The sequence below is a fragment of the Ipomoea nil genome, unplaced genomic scaffold (assembly GCF_001879475.1).
Source record: "Ipomoea nil cultivar Tokyo-kokei standard unplaced genomic scaffold, Asagao_1.1 scaffold1074, whole genome shotgun sequence".
NCBI lineage: Eukaryota > Viridiplantae > Streptophyta > Magnoliopsida > Solanales > Convolvulaceae > Ipomoea > Ipomoea nil.
Genome location: NW_017617502.1, coordinates 2908865 through 2920775, shown reverse-complemented (window position 1 = coordinate 2920775; position 11911 = coordinate 2908865). Strand labels below are relative to the sequence as shown.

Sequence of the window (11911 nt, the reverse complement as noted above, 5' to 3'; positions counted from 1 at the left end):
TCACGTGATTTTCCTAACAAATTTTAAGAGGCAAGATTATGTCAAATAATGTCCAAAATCATCATGGTAAACAATATTATCAAATTGTAACTGTTGTAATAGTTATTACTATTTATGTGTATTCATTATTACCTTTATATTGTATATAAAGATATTGTTGTAATTGGAAGTGTGGATGAAAGATCAAGATGATCCTCCCTTTTTCCTTTTTCTTCATAATCTCTCTGTTTTTTCTTAACAAAGATCCAATTTTTAATTTTCCTAATTGCATTAGCCTAATTACATTATTATCATCCACAGTTTGAGGTCTATTTGACCTTTGTTCCTTTATATATCATATTTCAATAAACCTGACCATTTTGCAAATAAATTCATCTTTACCAAGACTACAAAATAAATCTATAGGTGAATTATTGTAAATAAATAGATTTATCTAAGAGATTGAAGTAATTTAAGAGCAAGAGCAAAAGTCTATGGATTGAGATTTGAGAACACATATTCCTACCCTTGGATTAGATAAAGAAAAGCATACTAGGAATTTCTGGGTCAGTATTTAGTTTCAAATAATAATCATGGAACAAGATTTAGTAACCATATTTGTAGACATAGATCCCCCAGTTTCACAGACCAAGCAACCCAAAGAAACTTCAACAAATAACAGACTTGCTTTTCTGCACTGCAAGCTTAGGCCTTGCTGTCAATGGCTTCTGCCTCCTGAGGAGCTGATTTCTGCTCAGACAACAATGATGATTGATGAGGACTCAATTAACCTAAGAATCTTAGCAAATTTACTTAACAAAGGTAAACAAACCCACATAAGCCAAGGACATAGTACTTACATTAGAACTGAATGGTTCCGGCTTGCTCAACTTGGCAAACATGTTTCCATAGAATTTGGCATCCTTCTTATTGTATTCTTTTACCTTTTCCTTTAGAACCTTATATTCAAGCTTCACCTCCCTTTACCAACACAGAAAATTAATCAAATTTTGTATTGGCTAACAGAGTTGAAAGAGGGGGAAAACAATGATACAATACCTGTTGTCAGGATCAATTTCGAGAGCTTTCTTGATATCAAACTCAGCCAGATCAAAATCAGCAAAGTGTATATATGCTTGAGCTCTGCGGTAGAGTGCTTTAACATTAGTACTCTCCAGTTCAAGCACCTGTATAGCACATTTCAAAAAATTTATTACCTGACATAAAATAAGTTAACACAATAGTATAGTGTAGAAATTAAACATATCAAACCTTAGTACATAGTTTCTCAGCCTCCTTGTAATCTTTCAATTTCAACTTGCACGCTGCATTGTTTAGGTTGCAGGAGATCTTCAAGGCCTTAGATTGCTTCTTCTCCTCCTCACTAAAGGAAGTATCATATTCAATGAACTTAGCTCCCTACAAAGGCCCATCACAACAAAACGACTGAGTACACAGTGTCATCCTATCACAATGGCAGCACAAAAAGAAAAAGAAGGCACCTACCTTCTCGTATCTCTTCGAAGCTCTTGCGTATTTGCCTGCCTTGAAAAGTACATTTCCTTCTTCCTTCTTTTTGCCTGCAGCCTCAATCTTCTCCTGGGTGTTCATATCCCATGATTCTCTTTCCTAAAAGCCACCATGTAGCATCAATTAGAAGATGAATCCTAATTTGCCCACTAAAAATAAATTTTAAAAAATTAAGAAAAGGAAATCATTTAGTATACCTTGACAAAAGAAACAAGTTCAATTTCATAAGACACAGTGGAATTGGGAGGAACCACAGCTAACTCCTGCTTTGACTCGGATGAACCAAAAGCATACTCTGGTGCAACAATCAACAATGCGACTTCACCCTTCTTCATTGTTAGCACAGCCCTGTCCAACCCATCAATAACTTGCTCTGTTCAAAGCAAAACAAAGTTTGGTAAGAAAATAAGCAAACTAAGATGGTGCAATTATAAGGAAAGCATGTCTAAAGCAAGAACTCTTATTAGCAATGGTACACACCCTCGTCCGTCTTGAACTCAAATAGTCCATCTTCATTATCTCCATCATGACCTTTGTTGATAAAGATTGTGCCATCCTGCAGCTTCCCAATTAATTTCACTGCCAGCAGAAGGTAAGATGTAATTACACACCGAATAGGTCACAAATATACATGCCATTTTCATTTCATTAATACTAACACTTCACAACAGCTCCTTCATTGGGACGTTCATATCCTTCCCCTTCCTTCAGGATCTTTTTTATTACTTTCCTATCATCGGTGACATTCGTCACAGTCTTCCATGAAACTAACTCCAAATCAATTAGTAGTGTTGCATTAGGGGGAACAGCTCCTACATCACCAGAGGCTGGCTTTCCCTTCTCACCAAACCCATCTGCATCAGCAACAATGTAGCAACAATGTATAAGTAAATATCAAAAGCAATCCAATGCATATGCGTGATACAAACTGCTTACATTGAGGCTTCACGGTTAACTGCACTTTCTCTCCTTTCTTCATGGTTTTAACAGCCTTGGTAAGTGCAGGGCAAAAATGACCTGTTCAAAAATATTTGTTGTTACCAGAGAAAATAGTTTGCTTTTATAAATACATATATGCTGTATGAATCTATATCTACTCAAACTCACAAAATAACCTCAAGACATACCTTCTTCAACAGTGAACTCCACTATATCTGATTTGGCAACTAATGTTCCATCTTCAAGTCGGGCCTCATACTTGACTGAGTAATAATAATTTTAAAAATTTGTGTGTCACTTCTCAGGAAATAAGGAAGCAAAACAAATGAGGCACAGTTCATCACAAATAAAATTGACTGCACACCTGAAACCTCATCAGGGTCCTTAGGATTTTCCCATTTCTCTCCCTCAGCAAGAACCTTCTTAAAAATTCCACCATCCTTGCAGATGTCCTTAACACTTACCCAGGACAGCAATTCCACATCAAACTGGAGAGTTGCATTTGGAGGAATGGTAGGGGGGGAACCAGACTCACCATAGGCAAGATCTGGAGGAATAGTGAAGATACAACATTCACCCTTCTTCATTGTTTTGATACCTTGATCCCATCCCTTTATTACTTGACCTATTCAAGAAAGAAAAAAATGATCACTAATCCAAATCAATATCATCTTCGGATGAAAAGGTTACAAAACAAAAATAGTGCCTAGTCCTCATTTATCAAAGACAAACATAAATGGGAAACCAAACCTCACACACTAAAGGAGAGTGATAGGAAATAAGGGAAAGGCATTCAACTGTTAAAGACATAAATTTTGTCATGAAGCTTGAGTTTGCAGATTGAAATAAATATACCCCATCCAATTAAGTACATACACCTATTCATTCTTAACCCCCAAACATTCCTATCCATACAAGTGCCACTTTTCACTTGCAGACCTTTTACTCATCTCACAAACTTAAGGGGAGCCTCAATAAACAATTTTTAACAAAAGTTTAAGCAAACAATTGAATATTCTACTATCTAATGCTTCAGATTTTCAGAAAAGGGATGCTTTAGATTAAAAATAGCACAAATCCTGGAATCATTAATCAAGGACTTTAGATTAAAAATAGCACCAATCCTGGAATCATTAATCAAGGAAGACAAATTGCATCCCCATTACTTCAGTCACGATCACCATATGACAAACACACAGGAACAGAAGAGAAACAAGTTACCACATCAAATCCGCAAGTTTATCATAAATGTTTAAAATTTCCAACATCACATCTTAGTCTAAAAAAGCTAACAGCATGCTACACAGACAGAGTTAAATAAATTCGGAAAATATGCAATCTCTTCGGAAATGTGGTAACTAGAAAGAATAGTTGAGGAACCTTTACTGACCTTGACCAAGAGTGAACTTAAACGGAGTCCCCCTATCTCTACTCGAATCAAACTTAGTTCCGTCGAGCAGCGTCCCAGTGTAATGAACTGAAAATCAATCCAAACATTCAATGAATACCAGCAAAAATTACAGTCGCTAAAGAACAAGCCGTGTTATAATAATACCTTCCACTTCGTCGCCAGGCTCAGGAGTCTCCCAGCCTGCGCCTTCTTTAACAAGCTTCTTCTTCAAGCCTTGGTCTCCGATCTCCTTTTCCTCTCCGACCTTCATTACCGGATTGTCATCGGGCAGATCCAAGTCATCCATCTCGGCGGGCGGCATATCAAAATCCTCCATAATCCAGAAACACAGGGAAGAATCAGAAAATTGCGGATTTCAATTGGCGTCGTCACTCGTCAGTCGCAGGTAAGACTTGGGTTGAAAGTGAGGGTTATAAAGATGGGGTTTGATGTTCTGGAGAGTTCCAGTGGGGTTTAGAAGCTAGCAGTTGTATCGAGTATCGACGGTCAGGAAGCTCCAGCTTCGTACAAATGTGATTTCACCCGTTGGCTGTTACTAGCAAAATAATATTACTCCGTATTATTTGCAACTAGTATTAGTATACAACTAGTATTTTTACCTATGTGATTCATAGAATAGATTTTGTTATAATATTTCAAGAATATTTAACAATATACAATTATATAAATTATAACGTCGAATATTATATAATGCAATTGATAAATTTGGTGTATATAGTGCAATTGATGAAATTGGTGGGATCCATTGTATTTTATGATGTTATTATCCTTATTTAAATTTGAGCAAATAATTGTCCAATTACCAGTGCGATGCACGGATAAATTTTTTATTATATATTTAGATAATAAAATTAAAGATAAAATTATAAAAAATTAAACGTGTACGTTTATTTGACTATAAGATTAGTGCAAAAGCATCATTCAATTATCATAATAATTATTAGATAAAAAGATTGATATATAATATGATTTATGTAATTTGAGAAATAATTTAATTGTAATTATTATAAAAATAAATCTAACTACCAATGTTTAGCTTAATTATCATATTATTAGGTAATTATTATTAGTCAATTATACTAATACTAGTTTTATACGCGCATTGTTCGAATGGTTAATGCCTAATATTTATATTTAAATAAATATTTAAAAGTATATCAATGCAAGCTTATATAGGAGAAGTTCATATATAGGTAATTGAATGTCAAATTTGTTTATTTAAATATGTAACTTAAAGTATATGAATGCAAAATAATATAGAAAATTCATTATAATTGTCACTAAAATAAATGTTTGCAACTTTGTAAAATAAAAAAATACTTGGTCTAAAAATGATAGTATAAATAAATATTACTTTTGGTTTGGATTTTTCTAAGTATTCTTAATTATCTACGGAGATTCTTTCCTTGAGCAACAAGCAGTTTCTTTTTCTCATTTGTAGGCAGTTACCGCACTAATTATGGCAGATTCTAAAGCTATTTTTAGGTTTTTTTTTTTCCCATTCATTACCTTATAGAGGATCTATCTCCTTGTATAAATACACCACACGGGGTCACCTTGTAGAGGGTTGAATTTCTCAATAAAAGTCATGTTACTCCGCATTTTTCTCCACTAAAGACTTTACTTCTTTAAACCTAATATTTTATGGTAGTGTTGGCCCGTCGATCGGCTTCTCTAGGCCGTAAAACCAACATTTATAATTTATATTTAGAGTTAATATCCATTTTAGTTCCTCGACTATTAGGTAATGCGCAATTTAGTCCCATAATATTAAAAGTTCTCAATTTAATCATCTAACTTGTAAAATCATACCCAATTAGATCCTCTGTTACAATTTCCATTCATCCACCGTTATAGAGAGACTAAGAGAGGCAAAAACGTCATTTTATCTAATAGTCGAGGGACCAAAATGGGTTTTAACTATTATTATATAATAATAATAAGTAAGCTAGCCCATGTAAGGAGCGTAACGAGTTGGATGTGGATTTGCTGACTGATTGCGCAAAACTCCGACACCATTTATTATCTAGTCCTACGACCATCTTATCCTGTGTAGGGGTGGAGGACCATTAATGCCGGGCAGCTGTGGCCCTTTTTTCTTATTGCTCTTTGAATGTTATTTCTAAATTAGTTAATGTTAGTGTTCATACTTTAACTACGTTAGCTTTTAATCAGGATCACTCTATGTACTGGGACTATGTCCCCCTGATTGTTTGGCTCCTTTCATTAATTATTAAAATATGCCAAAGCCTTTGGCTTTCAAAAAAAAAAAAAAAAAAAAAAAAGGTAAGCTAGCCCATTTAGCCCGACCGTCGACCATGTGGTGGGCTATGTTACATATTACGTAACTTGGCCTGAACTATATTTTGTGCCTGGTCCATGACTGGCCAGTCAAAATAGGTTTAACATCTCTACAAAATTTATAAAAAGTCTTTAGTAATGACTGTAATGTCCACATATATTATATTTATTTATAAAAACTATCCATCACCAACTTTCATGCTTTTAATAGCCACAACTAATTATATATTGACTAGTTGACTCTTTTGAATTAGTCTCACAAAAACGATTACAACATTAACAAATATAATTATATAACGTAACCCTGACCAACATAATTAAACACGAAATATATGAACTGAAAACTTTGCAACTATGTCTCCACAATGATTTTTCCGGTAGCATGTCCACTCATCATCTTGGCCCATGCATCTTCTGCTTTGCTTAGAGGATGCGTTGAATCAATGGTGGTCTTAAGCTTCCCCTCCTTCACCAACCCAACAAGCCACGCCAGGCTCTCGCTCTTGGGGGTTATAATGCACGGCAACAATTGCTTCTTTGAGAAGGTGAGTTTGTGCCAGGCAAATATGCAGAAGGCTTTTGGGTTAGGAGTGAGGTCTATCACTTTCCCATTCTTGCTCAAATTAGCCTTAAAAGTAGACCAGGGAATGCCCCTGGCACAATGAATGACCACGTCGTATTTCAACCCTGATGGACTCTTGAGACCAGTCCCTTCCGGGGTCGTGTAGTCCACGACCTCGTCGGCCCCTAAGCTCTTCACGAAGTCGATGTTGCGGGTCCCACAGGTGGCTGTGACATGGTGTTGGTTCCCAAGCTTTGCTAGTTGAACAGCATAGTGACCCACACCACCAGAGGCAGCGGTTACAAGTATGTTCTTCTTGGGGCCATCAAGCTTGATCCCCGCAGCTTCGGTGAGGGCTAGGTAGGCTGTAACACCGGCTATTGGGAGGCCTGCGGCTTCAGCAGCGGATACTTCAGGTGGCCTTGCAACAACTGAGTTCTCCTTAGCTAAAGCATACCCCCCAAGTCCACCCCCATTCTGTTATTATCAAACAGTACACATGAATTGAAGAAATGTGGCGGTATATAAGGAATTAAAGTTGTGCCTTGAGCTATAGTTTTTGACATAATGGTAAGCATTTGATGTTAACGCTAAGTGGTATTGGAGCCCATAATGGTAAGCATTTGATGCTAATTAACAAGTGGTATAATAGTCACGTCAGGAGTGGACTTACTCGAGCACTGAGCACTGCGACAACTTTGTTCCCCGGCTTGAAATTTGTAACATCAGAACCAACCTCCATTACTTCTCCTGCTACATCAGTTGCTGATCCAGTGTCCAGCCAAATTAAAGAAAACATTGTTATATATATATGAATACAAGATTAGAAAGTAAGAAATGATGACCAAATTAAAGCAGAAAGCAGTGGACTAACCAGGTATATAAGGAAATTTTTGTGGAAGGAAAGGAATGATGCCACTTTGAATTCTGCAATCAAATGGGTTTAAGCTTCTTGCCTCTATCTTTAGCAAGACTTCACCTTTACCAGGAGTGGGTACAGGAACTTCAACATGCTGAAATACATACTCACATAATCAAAATTTGATTCATCATATCACAGAGCATCATATATATATGAAGGAAAGGGGAGGGAAATACTATGCCCCGTTTAGTAACATAGTCAATTTTAATTTATTTGACCACTATTAGCTGTTCAACTTCGTTAATCAATCAATATAAAAGCTTGTTTTATTAGCTTTTTGAAATAACTTATTGCTCGAAAATGCTAAAATTCAAAAACTTGCTCAAAACAATTTTTTATCAGTTTTTTTTGAGAAAGTAATTTTGCATGTAATCAGCTATCAGCTAATACTATTAACTAGTCAAACCCACTAACCCAATACCTTCAAAGCTACAGCGCCACCTCCATAGCTATCATACTGCACCGCATGCATAAGCCGCCTCTCCGCCATAACTCAACGCATGCAATATTCGGAGAAATGGAATGGTTGGGGAGAAATGGAATATAATGATGGAACTGATAGAACAAGGGTGAATGTGATTTAAATAGCTGAAATGGATCCCCGGAGTTTGAATTTTCTTCTGGTGCGGGCCTCATTAGCCCTTGGCGTGGCTAGTCCGGCACCACAATTTATATATGTACCGTCGTCGTCCGCAGATTGACATTTCGCAGGCGGCGCCTACGTACTATACTTTTCTGTGTACATATTCTTCATAGACCGGACGACTTGATGGCCAAGCAAGAATTGAATGGAGTTTGAAACTATAGGGAATCATTCTTCAAACTTGTTCTTGTTTTTCTCCGGTCAAAGTATCTTAGTTCTCTTCTCACAAATATGTCCTCGAACCAGCAAAAAGTATCTTATTGTATGTTTGGTTGACATGTTTAGCTCCAATCATTATACCCTACACCACGACGCACATAGCACTATGCGCCGCGCGCCTCCCAAAACGACGTTGTTTTTGGAGGCGCGGTAAAAAGTTGCTGGAATTATGTGTATTTGTTCACACAATTATGTGTATTTGTTCATACAGTTATGTGTATTGGTTCATACAGTTATGTACATTTTTTATACAATTATGTACATTCTTTTTATACAATTATGTACATCCAAATCAGAAAATTTGTGTGTATTATGTTAATAGTTGATGTGTATTATATTAAAAGTTTATGTTTATTATGTATTATGTTAGATTATGTGTATTATCTTTTAAAAAGAGTATGTATATTTTGTTATATAATTATGTACATTCATGTATACAGTTATGTGTATTCTAGTATAACATTATGTACATTCTTGAACAACGGTTTTTTTTTTAAAAGAAAAAACTACTGCCATTCACTGGGGCGGGAAATTTCAAAAAAAAATAAATTAATTAAAACGATGTCGTTTTGCATTTGGGCGCATAGTGCAACGCGCGCCGTGGTGTAGGATATAAATTGCCGTTTAGCTCTAAGCAGGCCCGGATTTTGGGCTGTGCAAGCTGGGCTACCGCACAGGGCCCCAAATTTTAGAGGGGCCCCAAATTTTAGAAGCTCAATATTTTATTTTTACTTAGTTAGTTTAGAAATAAAAACAAAAAGTTTTTATTAAAACTTAATAGGCTTTATAAAGAAATGGTAGGAACATGTATTTATTGTATTTTAACTTTGAGGTCTAAGGTTCAAAACTTGCGCACACTATTATTATTCCATAATGAGTTAATACCCAAAATCGTCCTCGACTATAGTGGTTTTTCTTAATTTCGTCCTAAACGACTTTGGTGACCTAATATCGTCCCAGACTTTTGTGTTTCGCTCAATTTAGTCCTCCATTTGTTATTCCGTCAAATTGGTGTTAAATAAAGGGGCAATTGAGTAATGTCAATATTGATCTCTCTTTACTTTCAACTTGTGAAGTGCGAAATTCCTCTTTCTTGTACGAATTACACTCAGAATTACTCCTGGACCTGCAAATCAAATTTTATATTCGCAATTTTAGGATTAATTCTGGGAGTAATTCGTAAAAAAAAAAAAAAGAATTTCGCAGTTCACATGTCTATGAGTAAAGAGATGCCAATATTAAAATTACTGAATTGTCTATTTATTTAACACCAAATGGACAGAATAACAAATGAGGGACTAAATTGAGCAAAAACACAAAAGTCTGGGACTAAATTGAGCGAAACACAAAAGTCTGGGACGATATTAGGTCACCAAAGTCGTTTAGGACGAAATTGAGAAAAATCACTATAGTCGATGACGATTTTGGGTATTAACTCATTCCATAATATATCTATTTTTACCTGTGCGTTGCACGGAAAAGATTTGTTATAATCTTTAAATTATAACAACGAATATTATATAGTACAATTGATGAAATGGGTTGTATTGATTATGTTTTTTTATGTTATCCTTGCTTGAATTTGAGCAAATAATTGCCCAATTATCCGTGCAGTGCGCGTGCAATGTACGTGCGATGCACGGATAAATTTTTTTGTTATATATTTAGATAATAAAATTACGTACGGTATTATTTTAAAGATTTTAATTTTGGTAGGGTCTTATTTATCTACCCGAACATGGCCACAAAAATCTAAAAATCGGCCCTGGGTACACTGACCCGAAACTACCTTTCCCAATTTTATGATCCTCAGAAAAATTAGCTGTTACTCGTTGCAGACCTTGTAAAGAAAACACTTCTAAAATCCCAACATTTACCATACTTACCAATTGGCTGGGCCTTTCTTCCAACACCTCTGCTTCTTCCTCGTCTAACCAGCCTCCTGTAACGGTGCAGTACCTAGGGAATAGGTAACATATAAGAGCTAATACAACTATCAAAGAAACAGTGCATCCCACCACAAGAAATGCCACATATTTTGCATCCCAATGACTGCGTTTTCCACTGGACGGAGACGGTGGCGGTTGTGAAGGTGCATTTTGAGTAAAAGTATCAGCAATACACGGCGCACATATTCCTTTATTTTGGCCGCAACCGTGGAAAGGTATATTACCGCAAAGACAAGAACCACCTGTGCACCGCCCAGGAATTACTTTGTGAAAAACCTTATGATTAAAATCCAAAAAGGGCATTTCCCCAACAATACAACATTGCATTCTCCTCCAGCACTCCGCAAAACACTGTTTCTCTTGCAGCCAATGCCAAGAATTGCCTGCCTTCCAACTCTCGAGGGATGCTAAAATCATTTTCTCCCCAACAAATTACGGTTTTGTTAAACCATCTTATGGCGCATCCCCTGTTGTCTCCTAAGGCAAGACCAACAAATTCGCCCTCCGGGATTTCTTTAGCCATATCTCACCAGCAATCCAACCGCCCATCCCGCGAAATAGCGCACGCATAGGCGAACCTGCGGCCAAATCAGCGTAAGTCCTGTTGGGGGCATGTTTGGTGACCTTTGAATCACTCCCCAGGCACTGAACTTTGCCTGAATCGCGCAGCCCACAAACAAAATTTTGACTCAATGCGAGATTGGTGGTGAGGGAACTCTGGTTGGACTGGCGAAACTCCGGCCATTGCCAGCACTGAAGGACCCCGGAATAGTCCACAATTCCACAAATGTGGGAATTCCCGGAACCAAGATCAACCAATTTCGGGCCGTTGTAGATTCTCTTGTACGCCACCTCAGCCCCGTTTACTGAAAATCTCCAACATTCCATGACGGAAAAAGGGTGAAGTAAAAGAAAAGGTATAAGCACAGAGGAAACCATTTCCACCCACAAGCCCAGAGTAAAAAACAGAGGGGTTTAGAGGAATCCGAACACTTCCCGCCGGAAAGCTCGTGCATTTGAGGGATGGAGAACCTAGCGGGCGAGAAGGATCCTGCACCAATGAACATATGAGCAGCATTTGGTTACCGGCTTGAGATATTGCGACTGTTGAAATGGGGCGAACAGAAAGGAGCAAACAAAGGGCTGACAGAAAGAAGAACAAGAAAGGGAACATGTTTGCGGGAAGAAGAGCCAGGCCCGGATTTTGGGCTATGCAAGCTGGGCTACCGCACAGGGCCCCAAATTTTAGAAGCTCAATATTTTATTTTTACTTAGTTAGTTTAGAAATAAAAATTAAAAGTTTTTATTTAAATTTAAAAGGCTTTATAAAGAAATGGTAGGAACATGTATTTATTGTATTTTAACTTTGAGGTCTAAGGTTCAAAACTTGTGCACACTATTATTATTATTATTATTCCATGATATATCTATTTTTACCTGTGCGTTGCACGGAAAA

The 11911-nt window shown here is 36.9% G+C and overlaps 2 protein-coding genes and 1 pseudogene across 2 annotated transcripts; all 3 read right to left on the bottom strand.

The window, feature by feature from the left end:
- Nucleotides 1-478: 478 nt before the first annotated feature.
- LOC109182859 (peptidyl-prolyl cis-trans isomerase FKBP62-like) lies at nucleotides 479-4304 on the bottom strand. The gene is made up of 13 exons (XM_019333081.1): nucleotides 4004-4304; nucleotides 3839-3925; nucleotides 2813-3073; nucleotides 2637-2711; nucleotides 2446-2526; nucleotides 2169-2363; nucleotides 1990-2088; nucleotides 1707-1882; nucleotides 1486-1608; nucleotides 1252-1398; nucleotides 1039-1166; nucleotides 840-960; nucleotides 479-729 (listed from the first exon to the last, which is right to left on the bottom strand). Exons 1-13 carry the CDS (start codon nucleotides 4173-4175, stop codon nucleotides 685-687), a joined length of 1710 nt encoding a protein of 569 aa, XP_019188626.1. The 5' UTR covers nucleotides 4176-4304; the 3' UTR covers nucleotides 479-684.
- A 2106-nt stretch (nucleotides 4305-6410) lies between these two features.
- LOC109182536 (putative quinone-oxidoreductase homolog, chloroplastic) lies at nucleotides 6411-8204 on the bottom strand. Its single transcript, XM_019332677.1, has 4 exons — nucleotides 8066-8204; nucleotides 7597-7735; nucleotides 7396-7487; nucleotides 6411-7199 (listed from the first exon to the last, which is right to left on the bottom strand). Exons 1-4 carry the CDS (start codon nucleotides 8132-8134, stop codon nucleotides 6513-6515), a joined length of 987 nt encoding a protein of 328 aa, XP_019188222.1. The 5' UTR covers nucleotides 8135-8204; the 3' UTR covers nucleotides 6411-6512.
- Nucleotides 8205-10230: 2026 nt separating this feature from the next.
- On the bottom strand, nucleotides 10231-11629 carry LOC109182634 (annotated as a pseudogene).
- Nucleotides 11630-11911: the final 282 nt, after the last annotated feature.

Excerpts from the sequence above, each read along its gene's own strand:
- LOC109182859 (XM_019333081.1), bottom strand. The coding sequence starts at position 4,175 with ATGGAGGATTTTGATATGCCGCCCGCCGAGATGGATGACTTGGATCTG. Across the intron at positions 2,527-2,636 it reads GGAGTTCACTGTTGAAGAAG|GTCATTTTTGCCCTGCACTT; the intron begins GTATGTCTTGAG and ends ATTTTTGAACAG. Across the intron at positions 961-1,038 it reads GAAATTGATCCTGACAACAG|GGAGGTGAAGCTTGAATATA; the intron begins GTATTGTATCAT and ends GTGTTGGTAAAG.
- LOC109182536 (XM_019332677.1), bottom strand. The coding sequence starts at position 8,134 with ATGGCGGAGAGGCGGCTTATGCATGCGGTGCAGTATGATAGCTATGGA. Across the intron at positions 7,736-8,065 it reads GTGGCGCTGTAGCTTTGAAG|CATGTTGAAGTTCCTGTACC; the intron begins GTATTGGGTTAG and ends TATGTATTTCAG. Across the intron at positions 7,488-7,596 it reads AAAATTTCCTTATATACCTG|CAACTGATGTAGCAGGAGAA; the intron begins GTTAGTCCACTG and ends ACACTGGATCAG.